General features: G+C 51.4%; 2 protein-coding genes across 2 annotated transcripts in view; one reads left to right on the top strand and one right to left on the bottom strand.

The window, feature by feature from the left end:
* Positions 1–25,157, bottom strand: part of LOC127037352 (C-C motif chemokine 5-like) — a 411,611-nt gene that overhangs the window by 384,606 nt on the left and 1,848 nt on the right. The window contains exon 3 of the mRNA XM_050928972.1: positions 23,949–24,571. Within this exon, the coding sequence (XP_050784929.1) occupies positions 24,484–24,571 (88 nt within the window). The 3' untranslated portion in view covers positions 23,949–24,483. The remainder of the gene's footprint in view (positions 1–23,948; positions 24,572–25,157) is intronic.
* Positions 11,643–15,618, top strand: LOC127037355 (C-C motif chemokine 3-like). The gene is made up of 3 exons (XM_050928975.1): positions 11,643–11,864; positions 12,357–12,471; positions 15,401–15,618. Exons 1-3 carry the CDS (start codon positions 11,780–11,782, stop codon positions 15,507–15,509), a joined length of 309 nt encoding a protein of 102 aa, XP_050784932.1. The 5' UTR covers positions 11,643–11,779; the 3' UTR covers positions 15,510–15,618.

The following is a 25,157-nucleotide window of genomic DNA, read 5'->3' as shown; positions in this document are numbered from 1 at the left end:
TGTAATTAGAGATAAGCATGTGTGCCAAGTGTTTTTCTCCATGGTAGGATCAATCATCTGTTGCACTACTCACTCAACCCTAATTGCCCTACAGTGCACGAGACATTAGCTGGTGACAGCATAGTTCTGACATGTAAGAGATGCTGCCAGGGGTGAACAATCAGGTGACAGGACAAGGTATTAGCAGAGATAAAGCCTTTGGCAGAGATGGGACACTCACAGGTGCAGCATATGGAATATGTGAATATATTGCAATCACTTGCCTGTTTAATGGGCTGTACAAGGAACTGGATCTTGTGTGACGGGATAGCTCAAAGGGCGCTCTCTGCTTTCCAATGCCTGGGGAGAGCAGGCAAGCTCCTGGCGTATGGAAGGATGAATTTATCATCAACAATTCCCAGTACAGGTCAGCAGGGACACAGCCAGGCACCTTCCACTCCCAAAACACAGGTCTCCAGCCCTTCAGCTAAAGGACCTCCACTGGCTAAAGTCTATGGCTCACATCCATATCTGACAAATGCCTTATCACACTGGGGTGGTGAGAGAAAATGCTGAGGCCCACGTATATGACAGTAACCAAGCCATAAAAGTAGCTTGGATACATACAAATCCCTGCCAGTACACATTCGAAACTGGCTTTCTGCAAATGTTCTGTAATAATAATATTCTCACCTCACTATTTTGACCACCCTTTCCATGAGTAGAACTCAAAGCACCTTACAAAGCAGGTCAGTGCCATTATCTCCATTGTAAGATGGGGAAACTGAGGCCCAGAGAGGGGCTGTGATTGCCCAAGGTCACCCAGCAGGCGGGGGGCTGAGCGAGGCTCAGACACAGTCCTCTGCTTTTTATATTTTTATAATTGCAGTTGATAATATTGGTGTTTTGTTTTAAGCATTTTTTAAATCAGTGTAAATGTTGTAGAAAATGATGTGGGGGGAGATCAGAAAATTATTTAATGGCCGTAGACATTTCTAGTCAAGAAGTTAAAGCTTTAACAACCTTAAAATACAAACGGTCAATGTCACATGTAGAAATATGCGAAGTACGTCTCTTTAAATCACATGACAGAACAAGGAGCAATGGTCTCAAGTTGCAGTGAAGGAGGTCTAGGCTGGAGATTAGGAAACACTATTTCACTAGGAGGGTGGTGAAGCACTGAAATGGGTTCCCCAGGGAGGTGGTGGAATCTCCTTCCTTACAGGTTTTTAAGGTCAGGCTTGACAAAGCCCTGGCTGGGATGATTTAGTTGGGGATTGGTCCTGCTTTGAGCAGGGGGTTGGACTAGATGACCTCCTGAGGTCCCTTCCAACCCTGATATTCTATGATTCTATGATTTTCCTTCCTTTGCCTGTCTGTCAAGTTCAATGCATGTGACTGAAATTGACATTGCCTGACATTTTTATGAACAAGTTCTTCCTTCCAAGCCTATCCTTCCACTCCGCTGCATAATGTGCTTTAATTTTGCTGCTTCCTTCAAGAATCCCGCCAGGCTGTTCATTCATTGAATATTTGCCGACAGTGACCGCAAAAGGAAGATGCACACTCAGACAAAGCATATTTTTAAAACCACAACGGAACATTGACAGTAACTGGTTTTTTTTCCATTATGACAGGGCAATATTCTTGAAAAACGTTATTGAATGAAGTGTAGCTTTGGAATCCAGTGTATTAAAAATACAAAATATATGTATCATTGTGAGATTGTATGTAACATCTCAAAGGGGGAGACATGACCATTGTGAGCTCTGGGAAGTGTCATAAGCTTCATAGGGGTATTTTAAACAATGTGCCAAAAGAGAATGACCTTTTGGTACAAAGTTAAGTGGGTTTCCTAGGAAATATGTGGGGATAGGGGAGTGCAAAATTCCACCTCTGGTTATGCAAAGATGCAGCCTTTCGCAGCTATGCCCTGAGGTGAGAAACATTGTGCGCTCATCACCTAGTCCAGGATTCTGAAGTTCAAAGCCCTCAGCTTTATAAAGAAGAGAACAAACTTTTTCATGGTTGTACTTGTTTGGAGCAAGTAACCATGTAACTACAGAAAAACTCTTTGGTGGGGTTGGAAGGCCTGACTCCTCCCAAAGCCCTTGCTGGAGCTGGGGGTGAGCTCTGATAAGCTTATTAGCATACATGTAGGTTCTTTAATTGCTTTAACGTTTTCTCTGTAATGATATTGCATTAAGAATAAATGTGTTTGCTTAGAAAGAGCCGTGTGGTGCCTTAGGTACAGCTGTTCATCGCCTTGGAAGAGGAAGCAAAGCGCAGATGCTGGCCTGGTTAGGCGGCCTGGCTGGCTGGGAATATCACGGTGTAGGCAGGGAGCTGTGCACCCTGGAAAAACCCTGGTTAGGCAGGAGAGACGTGGGTCTCCATCCAAGAGAGGTGATGGCTGGAGAGGTAGGAGCCAAGTGTGGGTGTTCTTGAGGGACCTCAGAGGGGTAATACAGGCACAGCTCCCCTGAACTGTGACAGCTGTATTTCAGCATTCCCAGAGTAACCGGTGCCTGCTTGGTGTGGCACTCCATCCCCATCTAGTGGCAACGAGGCCAGCTAGCGACTGATGTGTCCGCTACAGCCTGGGCTGAGACACGGCTTTTAGCTCGTACAGTAGAGCCTCATGCATTCAGCTCCAGACGTCCCCGCCACCGCCCAGGCTCTCAGGATTATTTTTTTCACATGTCTCTTGGTGTTTTTTCTTAAAGCCCCAGCTTTCATTTTTTTAAAAGGGCGTTTCTAACCCTCAGTGATGAAAATGTGACCCCTAAACACTATGACACCAGCTGGCAAATAGAAAGAAGCCAGATCTGTTTGGCTTTAAAACTGCCATGTTTTTAAGCCAATCTCATGATGATTTTGGAGCTGGACTCACGATTTTTGAGCGTTTTAAGATTGGCAATGCTGCCAACACTAAACTCTGACCACATCTCTAAGCACTGCACGGAGCAGCTAGCAGGTGGTGCCGTGGAGTGGCGCCCTCAAGCACAGCTCTTACAAGGGGAATTGGGACCGCTTTAGAAGTGCTAAGTTCTGACATCTCCACCCATTTGTCTGTTCCCCAAACTCATCTGAGTTCTCAGAACTTCTATTCCTGTATTTCAAACCACAGAGCTTCTTTGGGGGTGATTCAGTTATAGAATTCATGTGTTTGCAGCTGTTCGGTCATAGTGGCTAAAGGTATTTAGCCACTCATTTTAATGGGAATTAGATTTCTAAGAACCTTTAAAAACCTGGCCCTTAGAGACTCTGGAGCAATTGCACTCAGTGAAGAAACAAAAAGCTGGTTCTGCTAACTCCCGGCCCTGCAAACTCCTCCTCAGAACTAGGAGTCACTCTGGGCTCTTTCCTTCTACCGCAGCAGCAGCAATACAGGTTCGACAGGCCAAATCAGTCACTTTGCGGCACCTGCAGCCCCACTGTCTCCTCAGGAATCTGTGCACGGGCAGCTCAGTGATCAGCCATTCTGCTGCTGATAGGTGCCGGAAGTCAGCTCCCTCGCATGCAGGGGGCGTAAGGGGCAGTAAAAGCTTCTCTGAGCCCTTCAGTCTGCAGCTGTGGGCTGTGGTGCATGCAAGGGGCTGGTGAAGTGACTAAGAAAGGCTATTTCTCTACGGTCACTTTTGATTATTAACCATGTAGGACATGGTAGCATAGGGTGACCAGATAGCAAGTGTGGAAAAATCGGAACAGGAGGTGAGGGGTTATAGGTACCTATATAAGAAAAAGCCCCAAATCTCAGGACTGTCCCTATAAAATTGGGACATCTGGTCACCCTATGGTAGCACCTCAAGGCACCCAGCAGGCCCCATGGAGCTGGAAGCTGGACAAACACTCCTTGCCCCCAAAGGATTTAGGGCCAGGTTTTCAAAGGTATTTAGGCACCAGGTGCCTATCTGCATCTAAGGAGCCTGAATACCTTTGAAAGCCTGGCCCTTGCAGTGCAGCTGGATTAAGGCTGGGAGGAGAACTAAGGGCCCACAGCAGGCCAGGAGTAGAGCCAGACTCAGAACCCACATCTACTTTTTCAGAAGAATATAATTTCCAGAGAGGAATCACAGGCGGCAGAATCAGAGTCACAACAAGAAGGATTTGGATTTCAGACTTGTGGCCTGCCATGCTCCAGCCCTGATCCGTTATCCTCTTGCCTGCTGTTCCTGGACATTAAAAACAACGCAACTGCTTTCCTTCAGGAAAGCCATTGAGTCCAGGGGCTGTCACAACCACCATCTGCAAAGAAACAAACCAACCCTCCCTCGACCGCTTGGCCATATGTCCTGGACAGAAATGGAATGAAATAAGGTCTCTCTGCAGCCCAGGGCTCGGAGCCACTTCTCCCACCCAGCTCCCCAAGAAGCTGTCAGAGGGGAGAGGTGCCATCTTCCCAGGGGCCTAGCAGAAGCTGGGAAGACTCCTGATGCTTCTCTTAGTCCTGCTCCCCTGTATCCTAATGGAGCATCCTCCTGTCCCAGCCCTGACCTCCAGCCCATCAGGCTTTACTGGAAAGCGGCTTCCCAGAGACAGGGCTTACATTTTAACCCGGAGCAGCAGCTCTGAATCCCAGTGACTCAAACCTGCATAGCAGCCACTCCTGGGTGTGGGTAGCTGGGTACAGGGAGTTCTAGGAAAGGCCTGCAGAGCCCCGCTCACTTCCCATTTCCTAGGAGACTCAAGCTCTGACTGGATGCAGCAGCTGCTCTCGGGGAAAAGGTCTCTGCATATTCTCTGGCCACCTGCCCTAATTGCGGGTGCCACAAAAGCATCAGACACACAGCGCTGATACTGACCAGCAAGGAGCAGGGCCAGGCAGGCTCGCGGGGGATCTGCTCAGAGAGCTAATACAAACCAAAGAGATTATCATGGGGCCACATTCCCTTTAGGGGCAACTGCGGCAGAAGGAGGCAAGAAGGGCAAAGGGAGCGGATCGAGGAAATGGAGCAGAGAGCGGGGAGAGTGGCATGTGCCCTGGGAAAGAAAGGATAAGAGAGGGGCAGCCCCAGGGGGAACACGCGCCTGACTACGCACAGCCTGCAGCCCTGCTCAAGTGCCCACCTAGCTGTAAACGGGGGAATGGTCCCACTATTGTGGGGAACTTTCCTGGCTTCTGCGCTACCCCGGTGAAGTGGGCTGGCAAAAGGATCTGAGCCCTCGCTCCCACTTCCTTTACCCAGAGGCCTCCCTGCCCTTGAGGACTCCCCTTCCGCTCTCCTGTCTGGCAGAGTCCTCGTAACCCCAACAAGGCTGGGCCAGGATTCCTGGGGGGCTCAACCCCCAACCCTGCTGTGGTCACCTGAGACAGGGGCTAGGGTGTCCCCACTCTGGGGTGCTCTGTCTGCACTGGGCACCTTCCTGACCCACTGATCATTACATACAACTTAAAGGAAATACAAGTTATTTAATCAACAATTAATTTAAAAAAGAAGGAAAAATGGGAAAGGTTAAAGGAAAACACATCACCCTGCTCTGTGGCAGGGAACATTGCAAAGAGTGTCTCTGGACATCAAGGCAATTCACAGTCTGTTTCTTGTAAGTCCCAGGTCTCCTCAGGCCCTGGCTGTGCTGCAGGGACACTGCGGGTTGGACACTTGTAATGGTGGTGGCCACACACCTCTGGGCTTTGGGTGGTGGGACCCTTCTTCCCAGCATCAGCCCCCCCATCGGGTTAAGATCCCCCTCCCAGTCTGGCCTGCAAGGACCGTTGGCTAGGGGTGTCTTTCTGCACTAGGCCCTTTGCCCAGTGTCCCCCCTTGTCTGGCCGCAATTGCTCACTGCACCTGGCTGCTGCTCCAGCTCCAGCCTCAACTCCACTGCCCTAGTTCTGGCTCCACTCGGCCTCAGCACTGATGCTGCCAGGGGCGGCTCTAGACATTTCGCCGCCCCAAGCACGGCGTCATGCCGCGGGGGGCGCTCTGTCGGTCACCGGTCCCGCGGCTTTGGTGGATCTCCCGCAGGTGTGCCTGCGGAGGGTCCGCTGGTCCCACGGCTTTGGTGGAGCCGCGGGACCAGCAGACCCTCAGCAGGCACACCTGCGGGAGATCCACCGAAGCCGTGGGACCAGCGGACCCTCCACAGGCAAGTTGCCAAAGGTGGCCTGCCTGCCGCCCTCCCGGCGACTGGCACAGTGCCCCCCGTGGCATGCCGCCCCAAGCACACGCTTGGCGTGCTGGGCCTGGAGTGCCCCTGGAGGCTGCTGCTCCCCTGGCTCTGGTTGCTACAGCCCTGCTCCCAGCACTGGATCTGCTCCCCCTGGCCTGTGTCTCTGGCTCTGGGGCTGCAGCTCTGCTCCCAGGACAGGATCTGCTCTCCCTGGGCTGCTTGTCTGGCCCCTCTGGCCAGCCCAGCTCTGCTCCCCAGCTCAGCTCAGGCCCCTGCTCTCTCCTTAGCTCGACCCCACCCTGTCTGACCCAGGTAATTCCAGCTCACATGGGCCTCCCTGGCCTCCTGACTCCCTGATTAGCCTGCCCACCCTGTCAATCAGGCTGACCTGGAGCATTGGCCTGTCCCCATTGCCCCTGGGGACTGTCAGTCTCAGGGTCCTGATTTCCCATCAACTCTTCCCTTTCTTTTGGTACTGGGAGCTAGCAACACCCCTCCCCTCCACACATACACACATTGAGTCTTAGTAACGGGCCAGCAGTCCCCTCACCCTGCTCTGCTCCCTTGCTGCAGCACAGCTGGCCTGTGAACGCAGCAGGGCCAGGGAGTGTGGAACAGTGACTCACCCCTGGATCCCTTCCAGTTTCTCTACGTCCTTTCTGCAGATTGGTGACCAAGACTGAACACAGGCCTCCAGCTGAGGCCTAATCAGAGCTGAGTAGAGCGGTACTGTCACCTCCCAGGACTTGCATGCTGTGCCTCTATTAATGCAATCTGAAATTGTATGTACTTTTTTTTTGCAACAGCATCGCATTGCTGACAGTCCCACATGGCATTCTGATAAGTAAGATGGAGAAACATGGGCTCGGCAGAACTACCATTAAGTGGCTAAACAATCGCAAACAGTCACTCTGAACGGAATGACTTCGGATTGGAGGGAGGTCTCAAGTGGGGTTCCACTGGGATCTGTTCTGGGTCTGAAGTTTAACATCTTTATGAATGACCTGGATGTAGGACTAGAGAGCACACTGATCAAGTCTGCACATGACACAAAGCTGGAGGGGGGCTGCCAATGCTTTGGAGGACGGAGCTAAAATTCAGAGGATAGTGATAAATTGGAGAATTGGGCTGGAGACGAGAAAACGAAATTCAGCAATGACAAATGGAAGATGCTACACTTAGGGAAGAAAAACCAAATGCACAAATACAGAATGGGGGGTAACTGGCTTGGCGGCAGCACTGCTGAGAAGGATCGGGGAGTTAGGGTGGATCACACCCTCGACATGCATCAGCAATGCGATACAGTTGCAAAAAAAGCAAATGCAGTTTTAGGTTGTATTAAGAGAGACAGAGCATGCAAGTCACAGGAAGTGATACTCAGCTCTGGTTAGGCCTCAGCTGGAGTCCTGTGCCCAGCTTTGGTCACCAATATGCAGAAAGAATGTGGAGCAACTGGAAGGGATCCAGAGATGAGTGGCAAAGATGATCAAAGGGAGGAAACACAAGCCTTAGGAGCAAAGGCTGAAGGAACCAGGTATGTTTAGTTTGGAAAAGAGGCAATTCGGGGGGCACCATGATAGTGGTCTTCAAATACTTGACAAGCTGCCAATAAAAGATGGAGAAAAGTTGTTCTCTCTTGCCACAGAGGCAGGACAAGAGGCGACAGGTTCAAACTACAGCACGGCAGATTTAAATTAAATCTCAGGAAAAACTGCCGAGCTGTAAGAGCAGGAGGCCAGTGGAACAGAGACCTAGGGAGGCTGTGGAAGCTCCTTCACTGGAGGTTTCAAAAGAAGGCTGGACCTCTCTGTGCGGGATAGTTTAGACACAACAAATCCTGGCAGGGGGTTAGACTAGATGACCCTCGCAGCTCCTTCTAACCCTCTGGTTCTAGGATTCTAGGACCACCAAGTGAACCCGAATGAGCCCCCGATGATGGGGGAGGGAGCTTGTATTGCATTAGTCCACCTCTCTTTCCTTTTCATTACCTGAAACCTCATCTCCCTCTCACCCTCCCTCCCCCACACTCTTCTTCCACATTTAAAATGGCAGCCAGCCCACCCGCCATTTGAGATAGCTCAGGCACTGACTGCTGGGTGCTTACTTCACTTGTACAATGTTAGAAAATAAAATGTTAGAGAATAAATTCAGAACCAGGAGTGTAGCAGCCCCATTACCAGTCACATCAGATCAGCGTCCTGCGCTCAGGCAGAGTAGAGTCTACGTCCACTTTTCGGTTCTTCCGTCTGTTGGTCTAGGTACAGGGTGCCAGGCGGAGTACTACGCCTAGCTGAATGGGAATACGCATTTGAGCCGTTTGAACAAGTCTGACGAAACTTTCTGCTGATCTACTCCCGGCCAGGTGGGCTGGTGCAACAATAGGGAGGTGCGGGCTCTGGTATTGCCCCACTGCACTTTCGGAACCCCCTTCCTGCAAATCCATCCACTATGTCCCGCACATTGCCAAGAGTCACAGCCCTGTGCAGCAGAACATGATTAATGGCAATTAATGGTGATATAGGGTACAATCCAGACTGATGAGTAGATGTCACCCCTGTTCTGTAACCTGAGGTGTCTTACAATGCCTTGCTGAAGGATTTCCCACCTGGTCGCTAACAAATAACCTTCCAGCATGCAAGCCTCACCCTGAGTGTGTCTGTGTGTAACTGCAGCCTGCCAGCCACCCTTGGGTTGCACTCTGGTCCTAACCAGCCTTGGTAATACTACAGGGTGACCCCAATACACCCCAGGACTCCCCAGAAATGTATGTTGTATGCTGCTCATCCCTCTCCTGGACAATACAACCTGATATAAAGTCCGTCATGTTATTAATAGAAATGATATGTACAAATCCTGTTCTCCCAAATGAGTTTCCCAAACACTTCAGTTCAAAAGCACTGGATTAGATAAACCAATAAAACGAGTTTATTAACTACAAAGGGATACATTTTAAGTGAGTCCAAGTAATGAGGCATAAAAGTCAGAAATGGTTACAAGACAGATAAAGATAAAACTCAGCTAGTGCCTAACTTAACAAACGCTGTTAAATTCAAAGTAAAGTTTTTCTCTTTACATGCTCTCTACTGGCCAGGACCCCTTCTTCTGTTGAATGGATGCTCTCTTTGTCCCCTCTCCTGCAGTGAATCCATGGACAGAGTCAGAGAGGATCATTGAGGTGTCTGCCCCTTCTTTTTAGAGTCCTGTCCCCCCTTTGAGAAGCATTTCCAGCTGGGAGCACAGCGCTAGTCAGGTTGTGTGGATGGAAACCCCAGGCTGGTTATTTGCCATGATGGAGATTTTTTCGCCCCTGCCTCTTTTCCTACCAAACAATGGACACTTAGCAGGTCCATCAGGCTTGTTTACACCTGGCTGAGGTATCAGTCCCATTTGTCTCTGAGATACTGGTTTGAACTCTCCCCAGGCTCGCTGGAAAACACACTGTTGGTCGTGATCTCAGCTCATCATGCTAACTGCACGTGGAACGCTGCTCCATACGCTGAGCCATGATGCTATGGATCAGCCAATGAAGAGTTCTGAAATGATACCTCACAAGGCGTGCTTAGCACAAAGATTATTACAATAGCGTAGAGGGTGTGGACAGAGGGGTACATTCTGTCATGCTTAGCACTTGGATGAAACAGTCCCCGCTGTGGATTTTCCAACGCCGAAATGATTGCTCACTGACCGATAGCAATCCAGCAGTGCAAGCTTCCAGAGCGCGATCACCACACGCTTCTCTGCTCTCATTGCAGCTCTTGTTCTGGTGTCCCTGGGCTGGTTGGCTGGGGCGAGCTCAACATACAGATCCAGGAATGTGCCCTTCACATCTGAATGCTCTGCAGCCGCTGCTGGGCACCCCAACTCTGCATTACACTGCGATCCCACTAGTCAGTGCTTGGTTCTCAAGCCCAGAAGTGACAACGCACCTCATGCAGCTGGTCCATGAATACCAACAGCCACCTGCATCCATCTGCATCCAGTTATTGTGCTTCAGCATCTCTGCATCTTCCTCCTCACATGGCAGGTGGAGTAGTACTCATTCCAGTTCTGCGAATACAGGAGAATCATGTGTCCTGTATTTGCAATGGCCATTAGAACTGCACTGATCTCTGCAGGGTCCATGCTTCTGCCAGAGAGCTGGTGGAGACAGAAAAGCAGCAGGCGGCACTGTGGGATTTTTAAAAAATGGCACAAAAAGTTATGGGCTGGAGCAAGCATTATGGGATAGAGCGAGTGAAACAGTGGGAACTTGACCCTTACTTCCTGGAAATCCCAGAGCAAATTGCTGGTATCCCACAAAGCTCTGCAAAAATGTCCCACAAGGCATTGAGCCAGACAGGAGCGCAAGGCACCCTGGGATACCTACCTGTGGTGCACCACATTTTACATGGATGCAACCACTCATGGTGAGTACGTGCTGTGCTGATCCAAGGAACCAAGCATGCAGACAGAAATTGGCGGCTATCCGCCAACATAACTTGCCTTGACTGAACTTTGTAACACTAGACACGGCCTTGGCTTCTCTTCGAAGCTTCCCATTCGGGTTGAAAATGCATTGGTTATCCTCTCTCCAGGCAGTAAACCACGCCCTTCTCTCAGAGGCAGGGATAGAACCCAGGATTCCTGGGCTCTAGGATGCTACTGCTGTCCTGCAGCCAGTAACTCCCTGGGAAAGTGCATCTCCAGTCTTCCTCAGCTGACTGAACTGAAGGGGTGAGCAGTTGCCCATGTAGCTCCAGCGGAAGAGGACTAAGCTCCAAACCTGAGAAGCAGAAAATAAAAAGTTACGGGAAAAGTCTCCTCTATTCCCTGCCGCTCTTCCACTGCCTACAACTACTGAACACACTCCAGAAGGCTTGTGCTTCCAAGACCAACAGGCACCAAAGCACAACGTGTGCCCAACTCCATCAAACTTACATTCCTGTGCAACGCCCTGACAGAGACCTCAGTGTTATGGCAGAATGACTTCCTGAGTGTGTGATAGACAGATGTGCCAGTACAGGAGTGTCTGAGGTCACCCTTACAATTAAGGCCTTGAGGAGGGCACGGAGACAATGGGATTTCTTGTTAGGCAGAGGTCAGGTGATGTGATGGCCCTACTTCCTATGGTCATCCCTGTGCAGGTAGGTTTACAGGCTTGTTGTGCTTGAAGGGTCACTGAACACCACCTAGCCCAGGCTGGCTGCTTCTCAGACATGTCAGGAGACAGGGGCATCACCAGAGAGCTCAGGGCAATGACTTTTTCTCCTGACATGGATTTGAACCAGGGATTTGGAGGTGAAAAGTTCCTGCGTCCATTATCAGTCCTGTCCACCTACTCCACTGGCTGCTTTCCATTCAAAGGCAGATTAGTTCAAACAAAACTAGCCAACCACACGAACAGAATGGGCTCTTCCCTCTCTTCCTCTGATTGTTTCTAGGATCCACACGGCCATCACAGGCAACAGGCTTTGGATTTCCTCCATCGATTTCTGGGAAGGCGTTTGGATGTCTCAGTTCAGAAGAATTTGGGCCACCGCCATCGCTGCTCTGGAATGAAATCTGATCTTACTTCCCTGAAAAGCTATCCCTTCCCTGCATCGCCCTGTACCAAGAGAGGGGACGGGGTTCAGAGTCAGACGGAGAAGGGTTTCAAGGAGTCCTGCTCTGGCTCTGCTCCAGCAGCTCGTCCCCAGCTGAACACAACATGAAGGTCTCTGTGGCTGCCCTTGTCTTTGTCCTCAGCATGGCCTGCTGCTCCCAGGCCTCCATCAAAGAAAAGAGTTTTTCAAGTGAGTTTCTGTGTTTCCTTTTGGGGGTGGAAGGAGAAATATTGTAGCTGTGAGGTGGCTTTTCCCACCAGCTCCTCCCAGTCTTTGAGATCCCTTTCCATGTCAGATCCGTAGCCAGCAGCTTTCTCGTTGGTCTAGGCAGGATGGGGAGTGTCTCTCCTGAAGAGGGGAGAGCCTTGGGGGTGCAACCAGCAGCCCAGCCAGGTGCCAAATATCTGAGTAGAACTTTCAAACCTGGGTGTGTTGCACTGAGCACCAGGGATGAGAAAAAGATGGAAGGAATCAATGGAGGAGGAATAGCTCTGCCTACCTGTTCCCTTCCCCCTTCTCCTCCTTCCCCCCATGCCAACATCGCAACATTCCTATTGATGGAGGCCTCCTCTCCTCGCCCTGTCCCAGTGCTCAAGGGGTGCAGAGGTAGATGGTGCTTCTCTTTACCTACCTTGTGTTCAGTGCACAGAACTGTACATTGGTTCCTTCCTTCTCTTTCAGTGAGCTCGGGTATCACGTCCGACTGCTGCTTCATCTACACGTCCCGGCAGATCCCCCGCAGCTTAGTGACTGACTATTTTGTCACCAGCAGCATGTGTGCCCAGCCAGCTGTAGTGTAAGTACAGAATCATGAGCCTGAGAGAGAGGGAGATTTTTGTGTCTCCAGTTGCCGGCCTTGGAGATTTCTAACATGATCCCGTGGCTGGAAATTGAAGCCAGACAAATTCAGAGTGGAAATAAGGTGTTAATTTTTAACCATGAGAGTAATGAACCACTGGAACAACTTGCCAAAGGCCATGGTGGATTCTCCATCCCAGACAATTTTTAAGTGGAGAGTGGATGTTTTTCTAAAAGATCTGCTCTAGAAATGATTTTAGGGACGTTCTCTGGCCTGTGCTATATAGGAGAGTGAACTAGATGATCACAGTCGACCCTTCTGGCCTGGAATCTATAAGTTCTATTACTTCACTAGGCACTTCATTGAGTGTCTCTGCAGAGAGAAGGAGGAACATCAGACATGCTTTTATTGAAAATAGTGTATTCACGTCATATTACCCGGAAGCTCCCAAATACCGGGAGCTGGTGTTGGGTGCATCAGCTTCTGGGTTAAGAACACCCAGTGTTTTATCCATTTAGTGTCTGAGGCATCATCTCTCTTAGCGGTCTGTGTCCTTCTCTTGCGGGGCCAAGGATTTTCTCTGTGATCAAATAGGTTTCTGCCATTCTGACCCCTACGATGCCATGAGCACAGATGTGTCAGTGTTTGTGGTCTTGGCTCCCTGGGCACCCCATGCTGACAGACCTATAGGGGGAGAAGTTGAGCCAGCACTGATGGGAGAAAAGGGTACAGAACTGGCTCTCCTTCCTGGGTAGAAACCCTCTTCCAGCCATGGTCAAGAAAATCATACCTGACTACAGCTAGTCAGGAATGTTCCAGTGGAATGATTTTTCCAGCAGAAAATACAGTTTCCACAAAAATTGAATTTTTCTGTGGGAAAACCAACTTTTCTCCAAATTTGGCTCTCTGTCTGGAAAATCAAAATAAAATATTTCATTTTGGGTGGGTTTGACCCTAACTGAACTATTACAGTTTTTTAACTGAGCTGACACATTTTGTTTTGAATCAGTTCAGCAAAACATTAAACTGTATTTGAACATAAGAGTGGCCCTAGTGAGTCAGACCAAAGGTCCAGCTAGCCCAGTATCCTGTCTTCCAGCAGTGGCCACTGTCAAATGCCCCAGAGGGAATGAACAGGACAGGGAATCACCATGTGATCCATCCCCTGTTGCCCATTCCCAGCTTCTGGCAAACAGAGGCTAGGGACACCATCCCTGCCCAGCCTGGCTAATAGGCATTGATGGACCTATCCTCCAGGAATTTATCTAGTTCTTTTTTTATCCCTGTTATGGTCTTTGCCTTCACAACATCCTCTGGCAAGGAGTTCCACAGGTTGACTGTGTGTTGCATGAAGAAATACCTCCTTTTGTTTGTTTTAAACCTGCTGCCTGTTAATTTTAGTTGGTGACCCCTAGTTCTTGTGTTATGAGAAGTAGTAAACAACACGTCCTTAGCTACTTTCTCTACACCAGTCATGATTTTATAGACCTCAATCATATCTCCACTTAGCCATCCTTTTCCAAGCTGGAAAGTCCCAGGTTTATTAATCTCTCCTCATACAGAAGCCGTTCCATACCCCTAATCATGTTTGTTGCCATTTTCTGAACCTTTTCCAATCCCAATACATCTTTTTGAGATGGGGCGACCACATCTGCACACAGTATTCTAGATGTGGATGTACCATGGATTTATATAGAGAACACATGATATTTTCTGTCCTATTTTCTAGCCCTTTCTTAATTATTCCCAGCATTCTGTTTGCTTTTTTGACTGCCGTTGCACATTGAGTGGATGTCTTCAGAGAACTATCCACAATAACTCCAAGATCTTTTTCTTGAGTGGTAACAGCTCATTTAGCTCCCATCATTTTATATCTATAGTTGGGATTATGCTTTCCACTATGCATTACTTTGCATTTATCAACTTTCAATTTCATCTGACATTGTGTTGCCCAGTCACTCAGTTTTGAGAGATCCTTTTGTAGGTCTTCACAGTCTGCCTGGGTCTTAACTATCTTTAGTAATTTTGTGTCATCTCCAAATTTTGCCTCTCAGAGTGTTGCGTCATGGGACTTGTAGTTCAAGCTTCCATTCTATCTCATGGGCTGGAATCCCTGGAGGACTACATCTCCCATAATGCAATGCTGATTGCCCTCTCACCGAGTTCTGCCTAGTGCAATCTGACTTTGGCTCCGTCATGAGAAATGTGATCCAGCCGAGGACTCTGGTCTGTAGGGGAGTGAATGAGGGCATCAGGTTCCTGAACTACAAATCCCATGAGGCAACATGACACAATGAGAAAGTGAAAACTGAATTGTTTAGGATCAGTTCAAGAAACCGAAATGAAACATCTCAATTTCAAGAATGTTGAATTCTTTTGTTTTATTCAATGTTGAAACAAACCATTTCAATATTTGCAAATAGAGTTTTTTCAGAATTTCCATTCCATAAAAAACTTTGAAATTTCAACTTTTTCTTCCAATTTTGGATAAAACAAATTTTGGAATTTCAAATTGGCTGGAAATCCCATTTCACTCAGTTCCTCACCCAGCTTTCCTTGCCCAGAGGGAGCTCCAGGGTGGGGCAGGTGAGGTTATGGAGGGAAACAAATGCAGCAGTATTGAGATTCCAGCAACATTTCTGTCATGGGCTGTGAGGCGGGGTCAGGAAGTGAGACTGGGGCAAAGGAGCTCTCAGGATAGGTGGACACCTATATGTGGAACCCGTAGCCAAAGGAGGCGCTACAGAAGATGGGGCGGAGGAGCTCTGAAAAAAGCCTTCAAGGAGAGAGACCAAAATGGAGTGAATCTACTGGGGTCTGGCAGCAGCTGGAGTTAAGCAGGGGGCAGATTTGGGAGAAGGGGCATTTGGTTCTCTCCACACCCAAAGTTCCTCTCATTCTAACCCATCTGTTTCACACTCTGCAGATTTATCACAAAGAAAGAACGTAAAATTTGCACCAACCCCAAAGATGCCTGGGTTCAAGAGTATGTGAACGACCTGAAATACACGGTCTCTGGGGACAGACAGTGGTGAAAGCCACTCTCTGTTCCCACCGGTGCAGCCAGGCCAATCGCCGCTGACTGCCATAGAGCACCAAACGATCAGCAGTGTTTGAAATGTCATTTACAACTATTAAAGCAACTTTGATTGCACAGAAACCTGAGCCAAGTTGTGTTATTTAACGGCTGTTTTCTGGGGCACATGGAGGCAGGTGGCCTGGCCCCATTCCCATCACACATGTGAAGATTTAATTAATGAGGCCCTCTCTTGCGCCGTCCTAGCTCCCAGGGGCTCGTTCTTCCCTCACTCAAAGCTCAGGCTTCCCTCTGAGCAACTGAGCCAACCTGTCTCACGCTCCCCCTGCCCTCCACCTCTCCTCATGCTGCGACTGGGCTTCCAGCCCAGGAGTGGGAGAACCTGAGCAACAGAGAGAGCACAGGAGGCCAGCCAAGGGGTGGGGGTTCTCCAGGGTCAGTGTACAGCTGCCTTGTGTCCCTGGCGTGAACGTGGTACTTCAGAGAATCCATCCCAGAAATTTAAAGGCCAGAAAGGACCATTCTGATAATCTCGTCTGACCTCCTGCGTCGCCCAGGCTGGAGATCGTCATGCAGCAAACTCTGCAGTGGAGGAAGTTACCCTTTCCTGTAACGCACCAACAGTGTGTGGCTGCACTATAACATCTCGTTTAGAGCAGCGGTTCTCACCCGGGGGTCTGCAGCCCTCTGGGGGTCCACGAGACTTTTCAGGGGGGCTGCAAGTCACCCCAGCTGAAGCTGGGAGCTCCAATGCCCCCCACCCCCCATCTGAAGGCAGGAACAGCAGGGGAGCCCTCCGCCACGCTGGGAGCAGTGGGGGACCCCCAGCTCCTCACCCCTCAGGGTACCCCCCAGGCTGAAGGCAGGAACAGCAGAGGAGCCCTCCGCCACGCTGAGTCTGGGAGTAGCGGGGGATCCCCAGTGCCCCACCCATCAGGGCACCCCCGGGGCAGAAGCTGGGAGCAGTGCAGGGCTGAAGGACCGAGCTGTGCCACTCACTGCATGCACTATTTTCCCTGGGAATTGAAAGTTTGGAGGGGGTGAATATACGGGGGTGGGGGGTGATGGCTGATGAGGGGTGAGACCAGGAAGTCAAAGGTGGACTGTATCACTTGATAGTAAAAATTGAAAAAGTGTTTGAAAATCATCATACAAATTAAAGTTGGCTACTCAAGCCTATTGTGCAGCACTACATGGTACATCTACATCCTTCTTGGTTTCTTCTTGTAATTTTGCACAACTCTGTTAACGAACTTCTCCAATACAGTGCGTTCATCTTTGTTGGCTTCTCATGTGTCCGGTACTTCCAGTCCTTCGTGACATGCTCATGATCAGGCAGAAGGTGACTCCTTTCAGAACACAGGTAACCCCCAAGGAGATGACCTAGATTCCTGGGGCTCTGCCTCCTGGCAGCTCAGGGAGAGGCACTGTCCCTGGTGAGGAGGGGGCACCAAGGCAGGCTCAGAGTCTGTCCTGCAACCAACAGGGAGTGAGGTGCCCTTCTCAGGGATTCAGGAAAGGAGAGAAGCCATTTTTGAGTGAGTCTAGAGCCAGCCAGGGCAAGGGCAGGACTGACTGTGTGGGGAGCTGGTGAGGCCCAGGCCTGCAAGCAGGGTTCCCCCCGAGAACTGACCTCTGGGGACCTGACAGCAGATCCTTCAGCTGGGCTTTTCCTTCCCCACTGATGATTCCCAATTTGTAGCATTTGCTGGGAAATTTCGCCCTCCAGCTCCCTAGGGAAGACCAGTCTCCACATGCTCAGCTCTGCTCTGCTGCTAGTCCAGGGCTGCCACCTGCTGGGAGTGTGTCTGGACATTGGGCTAGGAGACATTGGGCTAGGAGGCGACAGTTTGGAGTTTAGTACAGTTGTGTAATCTGCACCTTGAGGCCTGCACCCCTTTGCGAGGAGGGGAAATCCTGGGACCGAAGCAGCCTGATTCCTGCCTGAAGAGGATCCCTGTGAGCAGAGACCAGCCCCTCTGCAGTGACTGGGAAGTCCAGAATCAGTTCTGAACCTGAGGATCATTCATGGAGTTTGTGAGGGCACCATCTTTTAGTCATTCAGGGGAATTGTTTTGGGGACCCCCTACTCCCTGAACTGTGTCCTCAAGCCAGGGATTAAGGGTTTGGGGATTTTATAACCTGCTGCATATTACACCCGTGGAGGGACTTACCACTTCCTCTCACTTGTGAGTCCTTTGGGCTGTACTGAACCCAGCCAGCCACACTGCTAAGCCACTGCAGAGAAGTTCTCGTGGTCATAGGTCATCGAGGGCCCCAGCAAAGTACGCGTACCAACGGGACACTGATCTTACATTTGCTACATCAGGTCCCATGACTGGGGAAAGTCACGGGTATTATCAGCTTGGGCACCAGTGACCCTAAGAATAGTGTTTTACCTTATTATGCTATATTTGTCTCCTGTCCCCTCCCTGCACCCTGAGCTACCCCCATCTGCACACAGCCCCTAGCTACCCACTCCCTGCACCTTCAGCTACCCCTGCCCCCACACATCCCCAGCTACCTTCTCCTTGCCCCCTGATCTACTCTCCTGTCTGCACACAGCCTTTAGCTAGCCCCTCCCTGCACCCTGAGCTACCCCCACCACCACACAGCCCCCAGCTACCCCCTCCCTTCACCCTGAGCTTCCCTCCTTTCTGCATACAGCCCCTAGCCACCCCCTCACTGCACCTTGAGCTACCTCCTGCCCCCACACAGCTCCAGCTACACCCTCCCTGCCCCCTGAGCTACCCCCTCCCTGCACACAGCCCCTAGCTACCCCCTTCCCCCACACAGCCCCTAGCTACCCTCTCCCTGCCTTCTGAGCTACCCTCTCCCTGCACACAGCCCCTAGCTACCCCCTCCCCCACACAGCTCCAGCTACCCCCTCCCTGCACACAGCCCTTAGCTACCCCCTGCCCCTACACAGCTCCAGCTACCCCCTCCCTGCCCCCTGAGCTACCGCCTCCCTGCACACAGCCCCTAGCTACCCCTTGCCCCCACACAGCCCCTAGCTACCCTCTCCCTGCACACAGCCCCTAGCTACCCCCTCCCCCACACAGCTCCAGCTACCCCCTCCCTGCACACAGCCCTTAGCTACCCCCTGCCCCTACACAGCTCCAGCTACCCCCTCCCTGCCCCCTGAGCTAACCCCTCTCTGCATACAGCCCCTAGCTACCCCCTGCCCCCACACAGCCCCTAGCTACTCCCTCCCTGCACCCTGAGCTACCCCCCTGCCACATACAGCCCCTAGATACCACTCCCCCATCTCCCGAGTAGTTTTCAAACTTTTTGAACTGAGTCCTCCCTTTGAGTTATATTTTTGGTTTCGTCCCCTCCAGGTGGCCTACTGAGGTGAATCAGGGGGTGCAGTGACACTCCCTCCCTGGACTGTGTTGTGTGGAGCTGGCCCGAGCCCCACCGGCCCCCACAAAATAAAAGTCAAACTATCCCTTTGCCCAAGGCCCTACGCCCCGCTGGCTCAGAGCCCTGAGTCCCCCTCTTCCCCCTGCTGGACCCTGGAGTTTTTATAGCATTTCAAGGGGGCCCTCAAAGAGAAAAAATTGAGACACCCCCCCTTGGTGTAGAGAGTCCCCAGTCTCAGTGTGAAGCCCCCAGGTGGTGATGAACAGCCACCCCCCACGGGGCGGTGCTCCCATGGCCCATCTCCTGCAGCATCTCTGCAGTTTGAATTGTCTAACTTCAGCTCCCAGCCATCGCCCCTCGCTCTGCCGCTGTCTGCTAGACTCAGGAGCTTCCCGAATGCAAATATCGTCTCTCCGAGTCACCATGATCAGTTTCCTCTTAACCCCGCATGTGAGGTGCACAGAGGAGCTCCTGCAAATGCAGTTTGGCAATAAGGTGACCATTTTTAGCAGTCAGAGTAATGAACCACTGAAACAATTTACCAAGGGCCATCACTGCCAATTTTTTAAATCCGGATTGGCCGTTTTTCTAGCAGATCTGCTCTAGGAATTATTGTGAGGAAGTGTGTCAGGGTGGCATCCCTCTCTGTTCTAGCCACAGACGGCTTGGAGACCTCCTGCTAGTCAGACGCCTTGTGCAAGTTCCTGATGCTGGTGCAGCTCTGTATTTACAATAGTCTACACGAGAGGTCAGCAACCTTTCAGCAGTGCTGTGCTGAGTCTTTATTTAGTCACTCTGGTTTAAGGTTTTGCACACCAGTATTACATTTTAACGTTTTTAGAAGGTCTCTTTCTATAAGTCTGTAATATATAACTAAACTATTGTTGTATGTAAATAAATAGGGTTTTTCAAATGTTTAAGAAGCTTCATTTAAAATTAAATTAAAATGCAGAACTCCCCAGTTCGGTGGCCAGGACCCGGGCAGTGTGAGTGCCACTGAAAATCAGCTCACGTGCCACCTTCGGCACCCGTGCCATAGGTTGCCTATCCCTGGCCTACACGTTCAGAGCAGAGCTGAGGCTGCTGGGGATGTCTGAGCTTTGGGTGAGGGAAAGAGGAGCCATTGGGAGATGGGATGGCACAAGAAGGGGAAGCTCTCATCTATAATTACGTACAAAAAAGCTTATCAGAAGAACGTTACGTTTGCAAAGTTAGGAAATGTGTGTAGGGAAGCTGCATGAGCAACCTTCATTCAGCCCCCTGGTCTGTATCTCACACACACACACATACACACACCCCTCCTCCTTCAGTGCCCAGGGTACAGGACTGAAATTCAGCTGGCGCTGTTGGAATGGCCGGTGGGTATAATAGGCCAGGGGAGGTTCAGGCTGGACCCCCAGTTGTGTGTTCGGGGGGGAAGGAGTTTTTGCTTTATTATCATCAGGAAACTCCCTGGACTGCAGAGAGATTACTGAGGAACCCAGGAAGCTGAGTAGCAAAACCTACTTCCTCAGCTGCCCCAGAACCTGCCTGGGCATAGCAAACGCTCAGGTTCCTCTTCGGAAAGAAACACTGTCACTCTGCGGCTTTGCCTGGGTGGCTTGGGGTCTGGGGAGGGCCTGGGGCAACTCTAGGCCAGGGGGTGGGGGGCCTCTGGGCACCTCCTGGCAGGTGGGGGGCTCGGGCTTTTGGCAGGCCTGGCTCCTCTGGCCTAGGGCGGGGGCTCTCAGGACTCCAGGCAGGGGATTGAGGGGGGCTTGTGGCTCTGGCCATGGGGCAGGGGCATGCAGGTGGAGCCAGGGTCTAGAGCCCCCCTCCCCCGAAGGGGGGCTCCATCTGCCACCCATGGCTGTCAGTCAATATTTTCAACCCCTGTGGAGTTTTTAAAGCATGTGGTGTGTGTGTGTGTGTGTATGTGGGGGGTGCGGGGGTTGTTCCAGGAAACACTCTCTGAGAATTTAGGCCCTGCCAGGGGAGATGGTGCTCACTTCCTGAGATCTATTCAATATTCTGTTTTACCCTCGTTGGTCAGTTTGCGGCCCAAGGCTTATTTACCGCAGGCGATTCATACTCTGCTCTGAAGACAGTTGTTAATCTCTTCGGGGGCTTTTCTAAGGTGCTCATCACCTGAGCATGACCCCTACTGAAGTCTCTTCCAAGTCCTCCTGTGCTGGTATCTGCACTTACACAGTGGAAACAATAGCACGGCAAGCTTAAGGCCGAAGTTGTCCAAGGGCCACTAATTTGGAGTGCCCAATTTGAGAGCCTGGGACCTGATCTAGAGTCAGAGCTGATGGTCATAAGGGACCTGGACATCTGACCTGGACATCACAGGCCACCACCAGCACAGAACTTGGCATCCTATAGCACTGGCTATGCTCAGCCCAGAGCTCCCACTGACCTGTTTCCTGCTGTGAGTGCTCAGCACTTCTGCAGATCAGACCCCAGAGGTCTCAAGTTGGGTACCTAGTGTAACCCCTTTGGGGTTCAAAGAGCATGGCCCCTTTAAATCTTTTTCCTGGGGGGAGAGGGAGAGTAAGAAAAAAGAAGAAAAACTCCAGGGGGCGGGGGCTGGAGCTCCAGGGAGAAGGGGAGGCAGCCGGCAGGCCCTGGAGAAGTGAAGCAGGAAGAACCTGCCTGAGGAGGACAGGCCCAATCGGGGACCCCCCAGGACAGGAGCAGCACTGTGCTGGGGGGAATCGCCCGAGAAGGACAAGCCAGAGCTGGACCCAGTGTCACGGCTGCCCAGAGCTGCATGGGGCTGGGACTACTGGGGCCTGGGACTCTGCATGGGGAACAAGGAGGGAGGCTGTAGCTAGTTAAGTGGGGAGGTGGCCGCTCTGGGTGTCTTTGCAGAGAGCGGCAGAAGAGGGCACCGGAGGGGTTTGCTGGGGAAAGTTCACAGGCGCTGAAGACGACCAGGAGCACCCAAGACTCACCACTGGATGGGAACTTGGCCCAGGACCCCTGAACTCTATGTGCAGACATATTGCTCAGTGTCTGCCCCTCCAGACTGTGCTACCACTGGGCCTGTGGGGCCTTGGCTTGGATGCAGCCCTGTTTTACTGCTTCCCCTATAGTTCCTCTTGTTGTATTTCTCCTCTCATCCCTCTGTAAATAAATACTTCCCTTTGTTATATCCATTGTACTTTTCCTTTGTGTGTGTGTGTTCACTCTGGGGGATTTGGAACAGGTGCCTCTGGGGTGGAAGGGATTTCTCCTGCTGCATTCCTGCATGCGCCTTCTCTTGGCCAGAGCTGCCTGCAGAGCAGACTCCATCTTAGCCATGAGGGCGCTAAAGTTACACTAGGAAATGAGGACGCAGTGCTACAACCTGGCCCAGGCCACCTCTGCACAGTCCCGTCTGTTGTAAGTGGACCCAACTGCTGGATCCCATATGCTCCCAAACCCCCTGGGCCTGGGCTGAGTCTAGTCACTGTGTCTAGCTCTGGGTGTCCAGGGCGCACTCCCAGGAACACATTTGTTGTCCAAGCCCTTCCTTGGGAGGGACCTGAAACTCTGCTGTCCAGCCCCTCCAGTTCACGAACCAAGTGCCTCGACCTCCCGAGCCCCCAGTCGCTTACTCCTGCCAGGGCCACCCGGACGGGGCAAGTGGGGCAATTTTCCCAGGGCCCTGCAGGGGCCCCCATGAGAGTTTTTCAGGGCCCCTGGAGCAGGGTCCTTCACTTGCTCCGGGGGCCCCGGAAAACTGTTGTGGGGCCCGGGCCACCGGAGCTTTTTCTGCTCCGGGTCTTAGGCGTCAATTCGGCAGCCGGGGGTCCTTCCGTCCTGGGACCCGCAGCCGAAGTGCTGGGTCTTTGGCAGCAATTGGCCCCCTGAATCCTCTGGGCTGCCCCGATGCCTGCTCCTGCAGACTCCCACCTGGCTTATGCAGGTAGCGATGGGTGACCCCTCACAGAGACACGCTGCTCCTTTAACAGAGTCTCTGTTCCTATTGCCATGTGCTCCCCTGGTTCCCTCCCCTCCCCTGTGCAGAGAGTTGATGGCCCTGGGAGTAAAAAAGGGACAGTGACACTGAATACCAGGGAACCATGTAGGAACCTGGGAATGGGCAGACTGGACCAGAGCCGAGGTCCATCTAGCCCATCTCTTGTCTCTGACAGTGGCTGGAGCCAGATGCTTCGTGGGAGAGTTTAAGAACCCAGCTGCAGCGGATGCTGGATAATCTGCCCCTGCAGTGGGTCTCATCCTGCCCTGGTAGTTCGAGATTAGATTAAATCCTGAAGCAGGGGTTTCAGCTAATAGCCCTTTCCTGATAGTGGGTGAAATACGCTCCCTCCCTCTTATGCAATTAGGGTTCCTGTGGGGGGAGTCTAGGGGCTGGGGGGTCGCATGACGTCACCTTGCAGGGCTGGCATGCAGCCAGTAGGTGGCCTCCATGCCAGCCTGAGAGCTAAGCCACAGCTGCTGCCCCTTCGCATCCCTGTATGGGAGGGAGAGGGACTGGGGCAGCTGAACCCCTTGAGCTGGGCATTCTGTGGGGCTTCCCCCAATGCGTGCACAGACACCCCTCCCTCCATGTACAAGGCAGCCTGGCTCTCCCCTCCCTGCCTGCCTGCGTCCACCTGGGTGCCTCAATTAGGCGTCCCTGTGCAGTCAGGAGGTCAGGCTAGATTGCTGGTCCTTTCTGGCTTTACAAATCTATGCACCTATGGGACTGGGCACAAGTAGCCGACACAATGCCAAGCAGTCCACTCGGGGAGGAGCCCAGAACACCTCTGAGCTCAGGGAGAGACAGAAAAACATCTTTATTTCTTCAAATCAGCAAGTGACAGTGCGTCGAAAATAAAGGCAAGGTCTGCTGGTCCACAGCAACCCCCTGATAAATAATAGACCAATAATATTACAGCATTAGCTTACTCGCTGCTCACTGTCTGTCATCCCGAAGGATCCCAAAGTGCTTCTCAAACTTGGCAGATTGCTTCACACAGGTACAAACCAGGAGTTCCTTCACTCGTTACTGGAATGCAGCCACCTCTGGGTAACGCACATCAACTGTTCCATAGCTGCACAGAACTTAGGGTGGGAAGGGATGAGGAAGACCCATAACTAGTTGAAACCACAGGAGGAAGTTAGGGATGTGAAACTGAATTAACTGAACTGGAATTTAGCCAGGAGATGAAGAATGACATCTAACTTCTATATAGCACTGTAGTAGATCTGAAAGCTCTTTATCAAAGAGATATGAATCATTATCCCTATTTTACAGGTGGGAAAACTGAGGTACCAAGCAGGGAAGTGACTTGCCCATAGAGCCCAGGTCTCCCGAGTCCCAGTCCAGTGATCTAGCTACTAGGCAACACTGCCTCATAGGGTGCTGCCTTCAAAGGCTATAGGATTTTTAATGCCCACAAGTGTTCAGGGCCTGGTTTGTACCATAAAGGTGGATACTCTAGAACAGAACTGATCCTTTTACAATACAAATAAAATAGCTTCAAATGTCTTTAAAGTGCCAGGGAGCCCTTAAAGCACAGCGATGCCCTTTGCTCGGGGCTGAGAGGTGGCGTTCCATGGACAGCACAATAGCCACTGACACTAGCACTGCAAAGGGAGGTGCGCAGGGTCTCCATCAGCTCCCAGCCGTCTCATTTCATTTCTAGGAAATTCACGTAGTCCTTGACCCATTTGGTGTCTGGATTGGCGCAGACCTGTTGGTTCTTTCTGGTGACAAATCTGTGTAGAACGAGAGAGACCGGGGGCTTAGCACACTGATGGGGGGATGGAATTTGCTGTTGTAATAAAGCGGGCCTGGTGGGTCTGGGGCCATGGGACAACAACTTTGTTCACTGCCATGGCTCCTGTTTAGGACCATTCAAAGGGGAGAATAGCCTCAGCCCAGACTCCCAAGCCTACGAATCCAGACCTCACACTACCTGACTGCACCATGGTCTATTAAACCATGTGAGGGCCTGGAGTACCTCAGAGAAACGCCCAAATGACCAGCTGTTCACTGATCCAATCAGTGTGGGAATGAGACTGGAAACCATGGCTTGTATCAGTTCAGCCTAGTTTTCTACCTATTGCACCTCTCAGTGGACAGGAGCTCCCACCCGGATGCAGCAACAGACGCCGTTTGGTGCATTTGGCTGCAGGATGCTGCAGAGAGGAGTCACACACCGTGCTCTCCCCCGCAGGCTCTGTCTAGACTAGGGAAATGCTGTGTGTTGAGTAACTGAGTCCCATGTTTCTGTGCAAAATTTAGCACCTTGCGCAGCTGTGTTTAGAGTGTTAGCTGGTCTGGGTCAACCCTCGCGAAGGG

The sequence above is a fragment of the Gopherus flavomarginatus genome, chromosome 19 (assembly GCF_025201925.1).
Source record: "Gopherus flavomarginatus isolate rGopFla2 chromosome 19, rGopFla2.mat.asm, whole genome shotgun sequence".
NCBI lineage: Eukaryota > Metazoa > Chordata > Testudines > Testudinidae > Gopherus > Gopherus flavomarginatus.
Note: the sequence above shows the minus strand (reverse complement) of the source record. Positions and strands in the feature narration are given on the sequence as shown.